Raw genomic sequence first — 20122 nt, 5'->3', positions numbered from 1 at the left:
TTTGTCCCTTTTCATTGTCAAATAGTATTCCGTGGTATGCATGTACCCCAGTTTAACAATTCATCCATTGAAGGACATCTGGGTTATTTCCAGTTTGGGGCTATTACAAATAAAGCTGCTATGAATATTCACGTACAGGCTTTTTGTGTGAACTTAAGTTTTCATTTCTATGGCGTAAATGCCCAAGGTGTATGATTGCTAGGTTGGAAGGTAAATGTTTCGTTTTTTTAAGGAACTGCTAAACTGTTTTCCAGAGTGGCTGTACCATTTTATATTCCCACGAAAGATGATACATATAAAATCCCTGGGTGGCACAAATGGTTTGCACTCAACCACTAACCTAAGGTTTAAAGGTAAATGTTGGTCTATTGGAAACTCTGCTGGCATAGTGGTTAAGTACTACAGCTGCTAACTAAAAGGCCGGCAGTTCAGTTCCACCAGGTGCTCCTTGGAAACTCTATGGGGCAGTTCTACTCTGACCTAAAGGGTCACTATGAGTCAGAATTGACTCGATGGCAATGGGTTTGCTTTTTGGTTTGGTTGGTCTACTAACCTAAAGGATTAAAGGTGAAGGTTGAACTCACGCAGGGGCACCACAGAAGAAAGCTCTGGCTCTCTGAGTCTGTAAAGATTGTTGTTGTTGTTTGTTGCCATTGAAGTGATTCTGACTCATGGCAACCCCAAGTGTGCAGAGTAGAACCGCGCTCCATAGGGTTCTCAAGACTGTGACCTTTCAGAAGCACATCATCAGGGCTTACTTCTGAGGTGCCTATGGGTTTGAACTGCCAACCTTTTGGTTAATAGTCCAGTGCTTAACCATTTGCGCCACCCAGCCAAGAAAACCCCATGGAGTAGTTTACTCTGTAACACTGTAACACATGGGGTCACCCTGAGTCGGAATCAACTTGACAGTAACAGGTTTGGTTTTGATTTTACAGAGAGAGAGAGAGGAACCCTGGTGGTGCAGTGGTTAAGAGCTGCGGCTGCTAACCAAAAAAAGGTCAGCAGTTCGAATCCACCAGCCGCTCCTTGGAAACCCTATGGGGCAGTTCTACTCTGTCCTATAGGGTCTCTATGAGTTGAAATCGACTCGATGGCAACAGGCTCTTTGTTTTCTAGAGAGAGAGAGAACCCTGGTGGCACAATGGCTAAGGGCTCACCTGCTAACTTACTCAGTGGCTCTGCAGGAGAAAAACCTGGTGATCTGCTTCTGTAAAGATTACGGCCTAGGAAACCCAATGGGGCAGTTATGCTCTGTCACATGGGATCACTAGGAGTCAAAAATCGACTCAACGGTACCTAACAACAACAACAACAAATATATATATATGTATGTATGTATGTATGTTCTCCCTCATTAGAATGTCAGTTTCATGAGGGTAGGGATTGTGTTTTGTTCACTGCTGCATCCCCAGCACCTGGAACAGCACCTGACACAGAGTAGGTACTCAACAAATATTTGTTGAAGGAATGAAGGAAACACAGCATCCAGCCTTATAGCAACTTAAAATAAATGAAACTCTAGTGCCCAAACTAAGGTGCAGAATGAAGAGCCTACCCCCACATCTCCATCTCAGCTCTCACATCCCAGTGCCCCCAACACTTCCTTGCCCCCCATTTCTAATGTCTCCACATGTTCCATCCCTTAGCCTCTTTGCTATGGACAGGCTGCTTTCCTTCTCCTCCCTGCACATTTCTTTGGTCTTAACTGCCCTGCGAACTTTTGTCCTCATACTGGTCCACACCTCTTCTAATTCATGCCTGTTTGTTTTAAGACTTGGCTTGAGAATCATGGCTTACAAGCAGGCTTGCCAGACTAACCTGAATGAGAGTTTCTAATTTATTCACTCATTACTTCTTCAAGCATTTATTGAATATTTATGATATGTTAGGCACTATTCTAGACTGATGATATAGCAGTGCATGGTACAGACATGGTTCCTGCCCTCATAGAGCTTACGTTCTAGTTCCTGGCTTTGTGCTCTCTAAGCCCCTAAAGCATAGAAGTGGGTGAACACATACACACAAGGGTGATAGTCAAAATATTTAACAACCTGTACAGCAGGGGCCAACCATTCAGAATATAAGCTAGTCTTAGAGGCCTCCCAACAGTGGAAGGTGTTAACCCTTCAGTTGATGGTTTGTAAAGGGGTAAGGGGGTCTTAGGAGAGAGGTCAAGTAGTACCCAGGAAGCTTAGGGCAGCTACTTACCAATCAATGTGAAAGAATCCCTCAAAATTTTACAATGGGCCATACCAGTGCATCCCGACAATGTCAGCCTTGCATACATGTGTATCTTGTATCTTGAAGGTATAACGAAAGCTTCTTGAAGACTCCAACGTATGTTTGATGTTATAGTCTCTGGATCACAGAATATAGTTCTGTGTCCGCAGTGGGCACTTGACATCTTACAGGTGCATGGTGACTGCTGCCTCCCACCAAACTCCTGTTGTGTTAAAGTTTGATGACCACATCCTCCAGAGGACAATCTCCTGGAAACTGGGAATCGATAGGGCTAAGAACGGGGCCTGGAATCTGTGTTTAACAAGATCCACAGGTGATTCTGGTGATCAGTAGGATCTGGGAAAACACTGGGCAATCTCTAATACTCCTTCTAGCTCCTACATTCTGTGGCTGATAATGATCTAATACCGTGGTTCTGAGCCCTGGTTATACACTAGAACCACCTGAGAAGCTTTTAAAAAAATACTACTACTACTCAGGCTCTGCCCTGAACCAACTGTATTAAAAGCTGGGGATAGGGCCCAGGCATTGGTCTTCACAAGGCTTCCCTCAATGGTTCTGATATGTAGCCAAGGTTGAGAACTGCTGGTCTAATATACTGTCTCTTTCAGAAAATATTTTCCTTCTACCAGAGTGACTCTTACTATGGCAGGCCATTTGGGGGGCATTCTGGGGACACAGGGATCCTTTGTTAGGGCCCTTCAAACCATACTGCATAAATAGACCCTTATTAAGCCTATATGTATTTAAGTGTGTTCCTTAATTTTTGAATGACAAACTATTTCCCATGATTGACTACTTATTAACCTTGGTAACCCTTAGACCTTATTCCTTATTCATTGTCTAAGGTCTAAGGGTTACCAAGGTTAATAAGTAGTCAGTCATCAGAAATAGTTTGAATAAGGAAGACCGAAGAAAAACTGACGCCTTTGAATTGTGGTGTTGGCAAAGAATATTGAATATACCATGGACTAACAAAAGAATGAACAAATCTGTCTTGGAAGAAGTACAACCAAAATGCTCCTTAGAAGCAAGGATGGCGAGACTGCATCTTACATACTTTGGACATGTTGTCAGGAGGGCTCAGTCCCTGGAGAAGGACATTGTGCTTGGCAGAGTACAGGGTCAGTGGAAAAGAGGAAGACCCTCAACGAGGTGGATTAACACAGTGGCTGCAACAATGAGCTCAAGCATAGCAACGATTGTAAGGATGGCTCAGGAGTGGGCAGTGTTTCGGTCTGTTGTGCATAGGGTCACTATGAGTCGGAACCGACTCGACGGCACCTAACAACAACCCTTAGACCTTGGCACATAGTAGATCCTCAATAAGTGTCTTTTAAATAGAGCAACAAAGCACTGGGTTATAACCTAGAATGGCTCTGGTAAAGAAAACAGACAACTCCTTGAAATGGAACCCTGGTTTTCTGGTTTTGAAAGCCTAGCCTGTACCCAAAGAGCTTCAATCCCCTCTGCTTGGAGCCACCACTCCAGAAAAAAAAAGCCCAAATACTAGGAACCGCTGTAGAAGAACTGGTTTTCCACAAGCTGTTTGAGGTATAATGTTTGGCAGACGGTAAGTACTCAAACCATACTTGGCTGAATTAATGAATTATTATTCATAACAATCAACTAATCTATTTTATTCTGTTACTACTATTTGCCTGGTGTTAGGAGGAGACACAGTAATATAAAATGTCATCTCTTCTCTTACAACCTGGTTGGGGGGATGAGATAAGGCAGTGTGGATTATCAAGGAGTACTGTAGGAGATCAGGGGATGGGAATGTAGAAGTTGGGGAAGGCTTCAGGACAGAGGTGAAATTTGAGCTGGGCTTTAAGGAAGAGATGACATTTAGCTGGGCAAAAGGGAAACTGGGGGCCCTGAAGGGTGGCGACAGAGAGGAGATAGAATGTGGCAGGCACAGAAGTGGGAACCAAGACTTTGAACCCATTCATTCCAGTTCAAAGAATTTGCATTTCCACCCCATATACTGAATCAGAATCTACAGTTTAACAACATCCCCGGGTGATTCTTACGTATACCTGGGGATCTGGTGACATTTTAACAAGTGCCCCATTGTCTTAAAAGTCTTTCATAGTTATCACAGTAGAGTGCTATCTTGCACTAAAATTGTTGGCCAGACACCTGAAATTGGCTAAGATATGAGAGATCACAACCCTTAAATCTGTAATAATAAAAAAAAAAAAATTTTTTTTTGTAATAATAGAGCCAACAAATTAAAAAATGGTCAAAGAATCACCATCTGCTGAATTCAGCCCTGAGGGAGAGGCAGGCTCTCTTCTATTACTTCACCTAGCTGCTGGCTGCATATGTGCTTCGGAGGTACTTAGCCATTCTAGTCCCGTGTTTCAAGCCAAAATTCATTTTAGCCAGAAAGGGTGCCTGTTGCAAAAAGATTCCCAACTCCTTGGAGGAAAAATAGGGTCAGTGAAAAACTCAGATGTCCCAGCCAAAGGCACTCAATTAATCTATGCTTCATGGGTTAGGCATTTAAACAATGCAGATTCCTGGGCCCTACTCTCCCAGGCCTTTAAGGGCCCCTCATATTACACTGCAAGGCAGGCCTCATCTGTGTCTGAGCATAAGGCTAGACATGACTCTGTGACATCTAGCAGAGACCAGCTGGCAATGAGTGAATCACCATCAGTGATCAAGGCTGATGTCCAAGAATAGCATGGAGTCTCTTGGAGACCAACAGGACAGGGGTCAATGTGGAATGAGGCACAAACAAGCTGAAAACAGTGCTAAAACAGACACCTGGAAATAATTATAATCCCTGAAAATATTGGCAATTCCATTTCCTCCTTGGTGCTTTTGCTTCTATAAATATCTGAATAATATGTAGTGGCATCTCTAGGACAGGATCTAACTCACCTCCACCGTGGGTGAATACAAAAAAGGAGACCATTTGATATTCTTCTTCATTTGGTTAAACCCATTAACCAGGACCAAGGTAGAACCAATGGATGAAAGAATAGAAAGAAACTACCAGCTTCAGGCTGCTGCAGTGGGTCATTAATTGAAGACTCAGGAAATCTGGCTTCTGGTTTCAGCTCTGCTACCAAATTATTTTGTTACTTTGGGTAAACCATATTTCTTATCGGGCCTCAGTTTCACATATAAAAATGAAGCATGGACTACATGACCCATTTATGTCTCTAGGGATACCTCATCTCACACTGAGCCATGGAGATGTCCGATGGTAACTGATCACAGAGAAAGGAAAGGGTAACCGTCAGGTGGAAAGAAAATTTCACCTCCGTCATGTTTGTGGCACCTTTGGTGGAAATTTGGACTACTGTGGGGATGGGGGCCCTGGTGGTGCAGTGGTTAAGAGCTTGGCTGCTAACCAAAAAAAAAAAAAAAGATGGGTAGTTCGAAGCCACCAGTCGCTCCTTGGAAACTCTACGGGGCAGTTCAAATCTGTCCTATAGGGTCGCTATGAGTCAGAATCAACTTGGCAGCAACAGGTTTAGTTTTGGTGGGGATAGAGTCAAGCAGAGCTGCCTGAGCATAGCTACAGATCTTTCTATTTTCCCCCTTCCCTTTGTTCCCGCTGCAGCCTGCAGCCCCCGGCCCACCAGCCCCCGGCCCACCAGCCCCCGGCCCACCAGCCCCCTCCTAGGATTTGAGTACTAGGCGGTGCAACATACAAAGGCATTTATTGACGTGCATAAACAATGAATACTGTAATCACTTTCTGCAAGGATCTCCAGCTCTGGATTTCATCGTGCTGTATCATCTGCTACCAACAAATTGTCCCTGTAGCTCAGGATGAGAAGTCTAAGAAGGTTCCTTTAGCTTAGTGGTTCTCAACCTTGACTGTACATTGACATCACTAGGAGTTTTAAAAAATACTGATGCCCAGTACTCACCCTCAGGAATTCTGGTGTTATTGGTCTGGGGTGGGGCCTGGGCATCAGGATTTTTTCAAAGCTCTCTAGTGTTTCCAAAGTGCAGCCAGGATTAAAACCCACCGCTTGAGTTCCTGCTGGACTCAGGTGGAACAGGTGGCTGTTTGCAATCCAGGGCTTCAAACTGGTTCATTCCGGTTAGAACCCCTGCTGAAAATTTGCATTTCCATTTTTTTTTACCCCAAATATACTGAATCAGAAGCTACATTTTTTTTATAATTTTTATTGTGCTTTAAGTGAAAGTTTACAAGTCAAGTCAGTCTGTCACATATAAGCTTTTATACACCTTACTCCATACTCCCACTTACTCTCCCCCTAATGAGTCAGCCCATTCCCTCCTTCCAGTCGCTCCTTTCGTGACGGTTTTGCCACTTTCTAACCCTCTCTACCCTCCCGTCTCCCCCCCAGACAGGAGACGCCAACACAGTCTCAAGTGTCCACCTGATACAGGTAGCTCACTCTTCATCAGCATCTCTCTCCAACCCATTGTCCAGTCCCTTCCATGTCTGATGAGTTGTCTTCGGGAGAAGCTACATTTTAACAAGATAAGAATCACCTGGGGATCTTGTTAAATAAACACTGTAGCTTCCGATTCAGTATATCTGGGGTGAGAATGCAAATTCTCAGCAGGGGCTCCAACTGGAATGAACCAGTTCCGAAGCCCTGCTGCAATCTGACCTCTGAGGGAATGAGATTGCTGGGCCTGAAAGAAAACACAGCTGGGACGAGGGCCCAAGATGAGGATGTTTGTTTCTGGTGTGTCTTTATTGTTGGGCCCTGCTTTCGTGTGGCTAATCTGGTAAATGAATCTCAACAACAGCATTAATGATAGACAATGGCTTAATAATTTGCCTCCCCAGCTGGCAGAGACCTTCATGGCTTTAACCTGAAGGAATTCTGATTGTAGGACTCAAGCTCCATGGTGGTTTGAAGTAGCACCCAACCTGTTTTTCCTCCTAGTCTTTCTCATCTCAGTAAATGGCCACTCCATTCTTCCAGTTGACTCCTCTCTTTTTCTCACCCTCCACATTCAATCCATCAACATATCTTGGTTCTATCTTCAAAATATATCCAGAACTCAAATCATTTTTTATCATCTCCATTATTAACATCCTGGCCTAAGCCTCCATCGTATTTTGACTGTATTATTGCAGTAAACTCCTGACTGCTCTCCCTACTTCTGTCCTTACCTCCTACAGTCTGTGTTCCACACAACAGCTAGAGGCATCCTTTTAAAATGCAAGTCGCATCAGGTCTGCTCAAAACCTTCCAAAAAACAAACTCATTGTTGTCGAGTCAATTCTGACTCATAGCAACCCTATAGGACACAGTAGAACTGCCCCACAGGGTTTTCAAGGGGCACCTGGTGGATTCGAACTGTTAACCTTTTGGTTAGCAGCCATAGCTCTTAACCACTACACCACCAGGGCTTCCACAACCCTCCAATGGAGTAAAATTCAAAGTTCTTAACATGGTTTTCAAGGCCCTACATGATCCAGCCCCCATCTGCCTCTCTGATCACATCTCCTCCCATCCCCTCTCCGTCATTCTACTCCAGCTATAGTGGGCTTCCTTGCTGTTTCTCATACGCCTCAATCCTACACCCACCTCAGGGCCTTTACTGTTCTTTCTGTTTGGAAGGCTCTTTCCCCAGATAGCCTCATGGTTGTCTCTCCCTCACTTCCTTCAGGTTTCTGTTTAAATATCACCTCCTTAGAGAAGTCTTTCCCGACCACCCTGTCTAAAATAACACCCCCACCATTCCCAGCTTCACTCACTCCTCCTTTTGCCCTCATAGTCCTTATTTGCTACCTGTTGTGATTGAACTGTGTCCCCCAGAAATATGTGTTGTAAATCCTAGCCTCTATTCCTGTGGTTATAATCCCATCTGGGAATGGGTTTTCTTTGTTATGTGAATGAGGCTGGATTAATGTAGGTTATGTCTGGAGTCAGTCTCTTTTGAGATATAAAAAAGGTTAAACAAGCAAACGAGAGAAGCAGAGCTGGGGCAAGATTGATGCCAAGCCACTTGGAGATCTCCAAGGAACCGGGAAACAGAAGCAGAAGAGACAAGGACCTTCCCCCAGAGCTGATAGAGAAAACCCTCCCCCAGAGCTGACAGAGAGAGAAAACCCTCCCCTAGAGCTGGCACTCTGAATTCAGACTTCTAGCCTCCTAACCTGTGAGAAAATAAATATCTGTTTGTTAAAACCATCCACTTATGGTATTTCTGTTATAGCAGCACAAGATAACTAAAACAGAATTTGGTACCAAGAAGTGGAGGTGCTGCTCTAACAAATACCAACAATGTGGAAGTGGTTTTGGAATTGGGTAATGGGTAGAGGCTGGAAGAGTTTTAAGGTGACTAGTAGTAAAAGCCTAGATTGCCTTGAAGAGTCTGTTGGTAGAATTATGGACGTCAAAGGCAATTCTGATGAGGGCCCAGAAGGAGTAAGGAGAGCCATAGAGAAGGTCTCTGTAGTGTTAGAGAATACGTATGGCACCAGCAACAGAAAGTTGATAAAAATGTGGACATTAAGTGTGTTTCCAGTGAGGCTTTTAAAGGAAATGATGAATATGTGATTGGACAATGGTGGAAGGGCAATGCTTTATATGCAGCAGCAAAGAACTTGTCTGAACTGTGTTCAAATGTTTGGTGGAAGGTAGAACATGTAAGTGATAAACGTGGATATCTGGCTGATAAGATTTCTAAGCAAGATCTTAAAGGGGTCACATGGTTTCTCCTTGCTGGTTATAGTAAAATGTGGGAGGAAAGAGATGGACTTAAAATTGAACCGTGGAAAGTGAAAATGAAACTTAAAGATTTGGAAAATTCTGTTGTACAAACTAAGGACATGTGTCCTAGAATTTTCACCACGGATGTAACTACACAATCTTTTGTTAAAGAGATTAAACCTGTGACTGATGGATCTAACCAACTACCATAGCAGAAAACCCATCAGCTTAGACTGAAGGGGACAGGGATAGGACAAAAAGAAGGAAAGCTGTCTGCCTCTTGGAATTCTACAGGCAGGAAACAGGCCAAAGGAGCTACATCTGTTGCCCTCCAAGAAAAGAAAAGGACCATCCCTGGAGCAGCTCAGAGAGCAGAAGAACTGTTGGAAGGAATATGGGAAGCAGGGCCTTTTCAGTTTCAAAGTGTGGGGCCACAGCCTCCTAGGTTTCAGAGTCAGAGATTTGCCAGCTTGGTTCTGAAGTATGGGGCTGCCATTAATGTGTGCCAGGGGGATGAGGCCACTGTCCAAAGCTGAGGGGGTGTGGCTGCCATGCCCAAGGGGCAGAAGAATGGGGCCGAGGGAGTGGGGTACCATTCAGATAGACTAGGAAAATGGGGCTCCCCAAAGCTGAGGGAGCAGAGTTGCCACCTTAGTGGGCATAGAAGGCAGAGTTGAAGCCCAGGGCTCAGAGGCCTCCACCCCAAATCCAGAGAGCATGGCCAACACCCTGAGTCTGGAGGGCAGGGCCATTGCCTAGATAGCCTCAGAGAAGAGAAGACTATTTTCAAGCCTTGAGAGCTCATGTAAATTGTTCTACTGGGTTTTGGACTTGCTGGGTGCCTGTTATCCCTTCTTTCCCTCCAATTTCTCCCATTTGTAATGGAAATATCTACCTTGTGCCTGGTCCACCATTGTACTTTGGAAGTAGATAATTTATAGTCTAGATTTCACAGGTTCACAGATGAAAAGGAATTTTGCCCCAGGATGGAATACACCTAAAGTCTCACCCATATTTGATTTAAATGAGTCAGAAGATGAGATTTTGGATTTGGAGTTGATGTAAGACTTTTGCGATGATGTGATGGGGTGAATGTGTTGTGAATGGGCAAGGACATAAATTTTTGGAGGCCAAAAAACTGAATGTTATGGATTGAATTTTGTCCCCATAAATGGGCTCCTTAACCTCTATGCCTATGGTTTAAGGAGCCCTGGTGGCACAGTGCTTAAGTGCTTGGCTGTTAATCAAAAGGTCGGCGGTTTGAACCCACCAGCTGCTGTGTAAGAAAGATGTGGCAATCTGCTTCCATAAAGATTTCAGCCTTGGAAACCCTTTGGGGTGGTTCTACTCTGTCCTAGAGGATTGCTATGAGTCAGTATTGACTGGATGGTAGTGGGTTTGGGGTTTAGATGCTGTAGTTATAATCTCATCTGGGAATGGGCTGTCTTTGTTATGTGAATGAGGCAGGATTAGTATAGGGTGTGTCTTGAACCAATCTCTTTTGAGACATAAAAGAGATTAAGCAACCAAAAGAGAGAAGCAGAGATGGGGTAAGAGTGATGCCAAGCCATGTGGAGCTCTCCAAGGAACCAGGAAACAGAAGCTAAAGAGACAAGGACCATCCCCCAGAGCTGACAGAGGGAGAAAGCCTTCCCATAGAGCCGGCACCCTGAATTCAGACTTCTAGCCTCCTAAACTGTGAAAAAATAAATATCTGTTAAAAGCATCCACTTGTGGTATTTCTGTTATAGCAGCACTAGATGACTAAGATACTACCTAACAGGTATTTGTTTTTAATCACCTGTCTCTGATAGAATGTACACTCCATGAAGGCACATAATTTTGTCTGTCTTGTTCATTGCTGTATCCTTCATGTAGAACAGTGCCTGACATCACATAATAGGTTCTCTATAAGTTTGTTGAATGAATGAGTAAATGCCCCAAAGACATGGGGCTGGCCCTTACCAGGACTCTTGTATTTCCTGATTGGTGGATGTCTTAGTTATCTAAAGTGCTGCTAAAATAGAAATACCACAAGGGGGTGGCTGTAAAGAACAAAAATTAATTTTCTCACAGGTTAAACCAAACCAAGCCACTGCCGTCTAGTCAATTCCAACTTATAGCAACCCTATAGGACGGAGTAGAATTGCCCCATAGGGTTTCCAAGGAGCAGGTGGTGGATTCAAACTTGTGATTAACAGCCAAGCTCTTAACCACTACGCCACCAGTTCTCAGAAGTTAGGAGGCTATAAGTCCGAATTCAGAGTGTAGCTCTAGGGGGAGGTCCTTCCTTATCTATTTCAGCTTCTAGTAGCTCCAGTCTTTGGAGTTCCTGGGGTTGTAGATTCAACTACCTCCATCATCATCAGATAGTGTCTCTCTTCCTCATTTGTGCTCTCTTGTCTCTGTGTCTCTGCTGTTTTTTTTAATAACTCAGAAGTGATTAGGTTTAGGACATACCCTACACTGGTATGGCCTCAACTGATTGATCACATTACATTACATTTACATTATGGAAGGAGATTATACTATATTACATTACATCCACAGATATAGGGGTTATGATTCCAACACATATTTTACGGGGACATAATTTAATCCATAACAATGGGCTATATAGAGCTCAGTGGGGAGAGGGGTAAGCACCCAGGGAGCACCCAGGAAAGGCTTAGTTTCCAGTGTTTGCTAGCCACGCTTCCTGGGGAATTTGTGGGACAATTTTCAAGAACTAGAGAGCCTAGCCAATTCTTTGAGCATTTCTTATAGAATTGGTTGTACAAATTGGTGTACAGCCTAGAACTAGAAAGCCAGGAGACTTGGGTTAAATCCCTAACATCTCTATTCCTGAATAGTATAGAAACTGTGGGTAAATCACTTTGGAGTGCTAGGCCTCTTTTCTTCCACATCTGAAATAACATTTGCTATAAGCCTCCTTCCTAGGGGCAAGGCATATCTGTGAGATGAGTAAGATCGTTTCTATAAATCCTTTGGGATGCTGGTATTCAGATGTAATAAAAACCACCACTTAGCTATATCTCATATTAGGAAAACCAAATATATAAAAATTCAGTATTTGTTATTACTAAAGAATTTTTGCAAACTCCTCTAGGCCTAGAGCATTAACAATGGGATTCAATTTACCCAAATTCAATTCATGCCCAGTTTTCTTGGAACACACCAATTATATAAGGAAGCACTTAACACATTACCTTGCACCTAGTAGGTAATCAATACTTATTTATTGACTTACTGATCAATAAGGGAAAGTGTATGTGTACTGAGACATCTTAACTCCAACGTGATAAAGGGGAGTTTTTCCTCAGGGATGGAAAAATAACCAGTCCCCTGTTCTTTTTTCAGTCCCCCAAATCTGCCTTCATCAGTGCTGCGAAGAAGGCCAAACTGAGGTCCAAACCTGTGAAGGTCCAATTTTCTGAGCAAGCGGCATTTGGAGAAACAGATACAGTAAGTGCAGCCTCAGCTCCGTCTCCTGGGCCCTTGGCCAGAATTGGTCTGAATGTCAAGTCCTCATTTGGGGGCAGTTGCTTGTCCACTCTTCCTCATAGTGGACAGTGTTAGGAAGGGGTTGGAGTGGGAGGACCCTAGTGCTATATAGGTGGGTCATGAGTGAGGAGTGAGTGATGTCCAGAGAGGCCCTGGGCGTTGTGGGGAGAAGGAGTACGTACTGAGTCACTGAGGATCCTCATGGTGCTTCGAGAAATCCCATCCCTAGCATAGTAGTTTACACTCAGAACAGATACTCCATAAACATATTTTGGTTGTTTGAAAGAAGCAGGAAGGAGGAGTGGTTTTCCTAAGATCCATGGGAGGAGCGGCTGGTGAAATTGAGCTCTCTTCACATTTAAGTGATCCTGCAACTCCACATCTTGACTGGAGAAGACTGTGCAGTGGTAGATGAAGCTTCCATAGGGAAAATGATACAGACGCTCATTAAATCACAAAGTCTTTAGGAGGCACTTGCTGGGTTCCCAGGCCCGCATAGAATGCAAAATAGATATGTGTTCCCTGGCACTGGATAGCTCTCAGTGATGTTGGGGGGATAAGTGGTTCAGATTGAGACAATACAATACTGCTGGGTGGCATTGTCTCAAGGAGCAGGTAATGTTCAATAGCCCATACCACATACCTGCGGATTTTAAGGGTCATGGGCAGCCCACAACCTTTTTCATTGCTTGTGGGGTTTGCATGAAGTAAATTGTCTGCCCCAGATGTGCAAATGTGAAGAGGTGGGTGGAGAGCAGAAACATGTATATTAAGCAGGAGTGGATTGGGGCCCAGAGTCCCCCAGGAATCTGTGGAAGTTGGTGATATCCCGGTGGGGAGGGGGGTGGGGAGAGCTGGAGCTAATAGGCACTTGTGTGCTTTTTCAGGCTGTTGCTGGCTGGGCTCTCAGGAGGCCCTTGTCATTTACGTACTGAGGCACAGCTGCAGTTGTTGAGAGAAGATAGCAAGCCCAGACTGAACAGGGAAATCACTGGGGCACCAGGCACTTATAGAGTTCTTTGAGGCAGAGTCACTCAGAAAAAGGGATAAAGGACACAGATGTCTCCCATCCCCATTTCCCTGACTCTTATCCCCAAACTGAGCTCATGTCCTCCCCGATCCCTATCCAAGGAAGTATGGGAAGTCCAGGGGACTACAGGACCCCACTAGGCAAATTGTCATGTCAATCCTAGCAGAAAAGGTTGAAGAGAAGCGGGCGGGGGGAGGGGGTAGGTTAGTGACCAGAGAGGAAAGGGAGCAGTAGGGAGTCCCTGCAGATCAGGGTGAAGCAGACCTTGAGGTCTAAGTCACTAAGCAGATGTTTGTGTCCTGAGCCCTTGAAAACTCAGAGGAAATGTGACTTGAATTTGGAAAGTATAGGCAGATGCATCGTATTCTACCCCAACATTACAGAATAATCAACCAAGGCCAAGCCACTCAGCAAAGAACTCCCTCGCTTCCCCTCCCCTCCTTCCCCTTCCTTTTTTCCTCCCCTCTCTTCTCTTTCCTCTACTCTCCATTCTCCATTTTATCCTTCCCCCATTAGGAATCCCTTCTTTATACTTCTCAGCTAGGCCACGGGCAGAATCAAGCTCCCACTCCAGACCAATCTGAACATAAATGCACCAGAGTAGCTAGGACCCACCTAGAGTAACTTCTTTCTCTCCTGGACAGGCCACCAGGCACGGTTTGAGGCTCTTGGCTGGGAGAGAAACAGACATCAATCTTCCGACTCTGGCTGCGCTCAGGAAATTACCTGATGCCACAATAGCAACCTCCCTCCCTTCCCTACCACCAGTGCAGACCGTAGCAGCCTCACCATTGGCCAGGAACTAGGGGTGTCGAGGCCCAGGTGACTCCTGGCTAGCCTATCATCCTTTTCCGTCCTTGTTCCAAGGCTTTATTAAGCAGCCACAGCAAAAATAAATCCTGTGGGCGTTCCTTGCCAACTCTATTTTTAAGCAAAATCAATTAAGTAATTATCTGAGTCCAACCCAGTGTGCTAAATAAAACCTGCCACCACTGAGCATCATCAGCCTGGGGACCAGGGCCTCTGAACTTGGCAGGATTCTCGGGATCAGTGAGAGAGCCAGGGAGTCACACTTTTCCAGTATGATACAGTATACCATCACTTCTCACCTTTGGCTTCACCCCAGTCAAACCTGACTCCTGGCTCCCACCACTACCAGCCACACCCCAACCCAAGAGGACTCGCTTATTCCCATGGTTTGTCCATGACAGTCCCTTGATCTGGACTGTTCTCTTCTGACCTGATAATCCACACCCATCATCACCTTCAAAATCAAAATCCAATTCAACCTATCTAAAAACAAAAAAAACCAAACCCACTGCCGTTGAGTCGATTTTGACTCACAGCGACCCTATAGGAGTAGAACTGCCCCGTAGAGTTTCCGAGGAGCACCTGGTGGATTCGAACTGCCGACCTCTTGGTTAGCAGCCATAGCACTTAACTACTACGCCACCAGGGTTTCCTCAACCTATCTAGGAATCCTTACTATCTACCTTGTTGGGTTGTTTTAGTCCCTAGTGGATTTGTGTGTGTATGCCAGGTCACTACAACAGAAGTGTAAGCCTGGGCCCAGATCTTCTATTTTTGATATAGTCCTCATGGGGCGTAACATAGTGCTGGGCATATAGTAGAGGCTCAATGAATGTCCATTGAATTAAGGAATCTGGCCACCTTATGCCGCTTTTCAGTTCCTATAGCACTAACGATGTAGGCTCAGGGAAATGGTTGAACTCTTCTGCTAAGTCTAATGATTTAAAAACCCTTTGCCATCCAGTTGATTCTGAGTCATAGTGACCCTGCAAGACAGAGTAGAACTGCCCCATAGGATTTCCAATGAGTGGCTGGTGGATTCAAGCTGCTGACCTTTTGGTTAGCAGCCATAGCTCTTAACCACTACGCCACCAGGGCTCCTAATTATTCAAGTAAACACATATTAAACACCTACTGGAGTCCCTGGGTGGTGCAAATGGTTAAGTACTCCACTACTAACCCAAAGGTTGGTGATTCAAACCCACCCAAGGACACCTCAGAAGAAAGGTTTGGCCATCTGCTTCCCAAAGGTCACAGCCTTGAGAACCCTATGGAATGCACTTCCACTCTACTGCTCATTCATTTAGCAGCCATTTATTGAGCACCAATTGTGTGCCAGGAACTCTGCTCAGTGTTGGGACTACAAAGATGAAGAGAACATGGTCATTGTGCTGTGAGTTCACCATTTGAAGAGAAAGACAAATATTCTCCAGAAATATAAGAGTAGAGAGAGAGGTGCACATAAATTGCAGTGAGAACGCATGGGAAGAGCAGGTCCAAGTACCTCAGGATATTTGGACAAGGCTTTAAATGATACATATTTGAGCTAGGTCTTGAAGGATGAGTAGGAGTTTGCCAAGGAGAGAAAGAGGAAGGGTATTCTAGGCAGAGGGAACAGCCTTTGTTTAACAAATATTTATTGAGAACTTAACATGTACCACCTCCTATTGAAAAGTATGGAGGCATGAAAGAGCAGTGTACAAACCAAGAATGGTAAGACATGATGCTGGAGAGGTGGAAGGGGCCCAAGCCAGAAAAAGCCTTAGATGCCATGAGGGAGGGGGAATGGCAGAGCAAAGGCATGGATGTGGAAGTGATCTTGATATGTGAAGGAGAATGTTGTGTGTAGGGATGTTTCAGGAGACAAGGTCAGGTGAGTGAGTTGGGCTCAGAAGGAGCTTTGAACCACATTATCATGTGGGTGTGCTGTGATGTCGAATGAAGGGTGAACTTCTGACATAGACCAATCAATGTCTCCTTGGGGAATTTGGCTCTGGTCTCCATGTAACATCATTACTGATTTGCTTTTCCTCTGTCTCTTTGTCCTCCCACACCTTTGGCTCCCTGTCTCCTTTGCTTTCTCCTTTCTCTTCCTCCTTTTCCTTTCTACACTCCTCCTCTGGCTTCCCTCCTCCTTCTAAATGAGCCCTTCTTCTTGTCCTTTCCCTGCCTGTTCACAGAAAATGATGAAGAAAGAAGGTCTTCTCCTTATCCCCAACGTCCTGAAGGTTTTCTTAGAAAATGGGCAGATCAAGTCATTCACATTTGATGGTCGGACCACTGTTAAGGTACATACAGAGTCTCTTTTTGGGTTAGCCTCTCCAAAGGCCACACAGCTGCTTGTCTTCATGTTCCACCGAGTCTGTACATAGCTGCTCACTGCTGGAGCAAGGTGGCCTTTTAGCCCCTGCTGTTTATGAGGCTGTAAAAACACCATTCCCAGATGGGGGTGAGGGGTGGAAATTTATATGCCCAGCTGTGTGCTGGTGATTGTGTGTGTGTGTGTTCATGAGCACATGGGTGCACATCTACTTGTGAACTGCTTTGTGTTTGTGTTACACTAGGTCCTTCGAGACTCTTAGGAGCCAAGGAGTGTGAAGATCATTAAGCAAGCCATTTATAAAGCAAATGCAATTTATATTGATAAAATAACACCTACACAAGTTTACACACAGAAATCAACAAATGCAGTCTCTGAGATTAGCTTAGCCATGCCTTGCTTTTTAAATAACAACCAGACCTTAAACACTGAACCAAGATTTGAAAAGTCCAGCAACTGCCCATTTGGCTATTCCTTTCACAGGAAGAGCAATTACTGAGCTGTGATTCTTAACAGCTCAGCCAGGCGTCTAAAAGTTGTAGCGAGTCTCTTAGTCCTGAGGAGTAGAGGTGATGATATGATTAACCCCCAGGTTCACTTTGCTTTGGGACAAAAATATCCACTCCTACTTCTTCTGGACTCTTGCCAGAAAGAGAACGCCAGCCCCAGAAGGAATGTTTTAATGCAACCAGTGCCACCCAAACTCCTGGGCACCTGCAGTGCCTACCCAGAAAGCCCACCTTGGCCCACAGGTCCTGAGGTACCTATGCTAGGGCAAAGAAAACCCTACACAAAAAAAGAAAAACCCTGATCTAGGAAGACTTTTGCTAAGAAGAGTTATTAGGTATTCAGAAATGGCTTTACCGGTGGTTCTCAACCAGGGTCTGTACTGCCTACTCCCAGAGGGCTTTTAGAAATGTCTGACGGTATTTTGGATCGTCACAATGATTTGGTGTCCTACTGACATTTAGTGTCTCAGGGTCAGGGATGTTAAGTGTCCTTCAGGAAGCAGAATAGTCCTTGAATGATGAAGAATAGTCTTGTTCAAAGTGCCAGTAGCACCCTAGTTGAGAAACACTGTGCCCAAACCACATTGATTGAACCCGGGGTTTCTTTGGAAGGCTTAGGCCTGGATGGATCCCCGGACCAGGAACTCACCTAGGACCAAAACACATTCTTTCGGGTGTCATGGGATGTCTCTTGGTGATTGAAGGTCCCAGGCTATGGGAAGAGGCATTGAAACAGAACTAGACCACCCGGGGGTTCCTCTCCAGATATGCATATCTTTGTGTCAGAATTCTCCTTGGCGATTACCCATGGGTTGATAAGTCCATTGTATATTATGTCTCTGCACTGCAGGGTTTACTTACCTCCCTTCCCTCTCAAAGGCTTCGTTGAACATTCTCCCACCTCACACCATCACAGCTATCGTTGCTTCCAGGTAGCCTTAGCCTTCCAGGACAGTGGTGTTCCCCTTGCTTGTGATCTCACTCTGACTTCATGGAGGGTGTGCTGGTTATTCATTGGAACTTTGACAGGCTGCCAAGCCACTCATACCAGAGAGGTACCTGGGTGAATTGACAGCCTGGCAAGGGGGCCATTACACTTGTAACACCAGTTGGCAATCACTGGCTTGGCTGTCTACAATCCCAGTGCAGCCGAACTGCAAAGAAAACCTCATCTGTCCCTGCCAGAGTGCCAGCAACACTGGCACCTCTGTGACTACTTGAATAATACGAAGAGATATTCTCAAGTACCCACCAATTTCCATGCTAACGTTTGAATGGCTAAATGTATTTTAATGTTCAGAGTGGCTTGTTTGGCAATGCTGACTGTAAGGGAGCTTCTCATTCCCAAGTCTGTTTCTTTCAAGCTTTTGGGAGCTCAGTGATGCCAGCTCTACAAACATACACACTGGAGCCCAGTGTACGTGAAGTCACAGCAAATAGATGACAGAAGTCTCAAAACTGACATTTGAACAGCCCCCATGGATACATTTCGAGACACCCTAATATTAAAATAGGGCAATTGAAACATGTTGTAAGTGTAAATACATACTGAATTTAGAAGACATAGTATATACATATATCTATATAGATATAGATAGGTCCCTGGGGGGTGCAAATGGTTTGCACTCTACTGCGAACCTAAAGGTTAGCAATTTGAACCTACCCAGCAGCACCATGGAAGAAAGGTCTGGTGATCTGCTTTCATAAAGATTAAAACCAAGAAAACCATATGGAGCAGCTCTACTCTGTAACACATGAGGTCACCAGGAGTTGGAATTGACTCAATGGCAACAGTTTTTTTTTAAGATGCAGATATATCCATATACATTACATAATTATATCTCACTGATAACTTTTTATATTGATTACATGTTGAAATGTTAATTACTTCGGATATATGAATTAAATAAAATACATTATTTAAATGAAAAGAAAAAGTAGGGCAGCAGAGCAGATGGAACCCATAAGTAGTCAGATTTATGGCTGTACACAAAACACATGACATAGTTCCTCTGCATGGATACATTTTTCAAGTTGCTAAATTGATCATCTCTAAAAGCCAGCTACAATTAAAAATGAACATTTCACTAGTAACTCAAATCATTTGATTTAGATTATGAATCCAGAAATAGTAAACTTTTTAATCATGTAAATGCAGCTTTTGTTTTTGTGAATGCCTAAGAAAATAGTTAACAGACAAACCAGAGTTAACATTTCTGACTTACCGGAGAAGGTAAGGGAAGAACCAACAAGGGGCTTGGCACTTAGTAAGCACTGTTGAAGGGGAGGAGTGAGAACCAGAGGGAGGGAGGGAGGGAGGAGGAGAACCAAGCAAAATTCAGAAACACCTCCCTCCAGCCCCTGCGCCTTTGGTGTTCCCCAGGGCTCAGGCTTCTGATGGCACTGATGGGTCACTTTACTCATCCTGGAACACAGGGCCTGGGCCACCACAGAGGCCCAGGCAGCTTCTCTAGAGCCCCTGTGTCTCTGTTTGCCCCACTTTCACAGCCTCAGCTTTCTCCTCAGGACTAACTTTCTTGGTGTTCAGTCCTTCTCCCCTATGTTTGACATTTAGAGTGGCTTAGAGCTGAAATGAGTCTCCCTCTCAGGGCTCTTTTCTCTTCCACAGGATGTTATGGTGACACTGCAGGACCGACTTTCCTTGAGGTACATTGAGCACTTTGCGCTCGTCCTTGAGTATGCCGGGACAGAACAGAATCACAAGTTCCTACTTCTCCAGGACAAGCAGCCCCTGGCTTATGTAAGCAATTCGTTTGTCCTGGCTTAATTGCTTTGCATGCGTGTGGCCTCCACTAGAGAGGAAGATCCAAGCCTTCCCTGTCTAGAAAATTAATAATGATACACTCAGACCCACAGTTTTCAACTGAGGTCAGTATGACCCACCTAAGAATGGGCTTTTGGAAATGTCTGTTGTGACCCAAGAAGGGCATGAAGGTTATTAGTCTTGGTCTCTAGTAGGGAGAGTTTGGGGTGATTATTCACTGCACAGTACCAGGAATGTGAAGTTTGAAGA

The 20122-nt window shown here is 44.6% G+C and overlaps 1 protein-coding gene across 1 annotated transcript in view; it reads left to right on the top strand.

Moving 5' to 3' along the window:
- FRMPD3 (FERM and PDZ domain containing 3) overlaps window positions 1-20122 on the top strand; it is a 92950-nt gene that overhangs the window by 25990 nt on the left and 46838 nt on the right. Inside the window, 3 exon segments of the mRNA XM_049872106.1 lie at window positions 12276-12380; window positions 16440-16547; window positions 19718-19849. Of these exon segments, the coding sequence (XP_049728063.1) occupies window positions 12276-12380; window positions 16440-16547; window positions 19718-19849 (345 nt within the window).

This window comes from Elephas maximus, chromosome X, assembly GCF_024166365.1.
Source record: "Elephas maximus indicus isolate mEleMax1 chromosome X, mEleMax1 primary haplotype, whole genome shotgun sequence".
In the NCBI taxonomy this organism is placed as follows: Eukaryota; Metazoa; Chordata; class Mammalia; order Proboscidea; family Elephantidae; genus Elephas; species Elephas maximus.
This window is presented reverse-complemented; position numbering and strand designations above follow the sequence as displayed.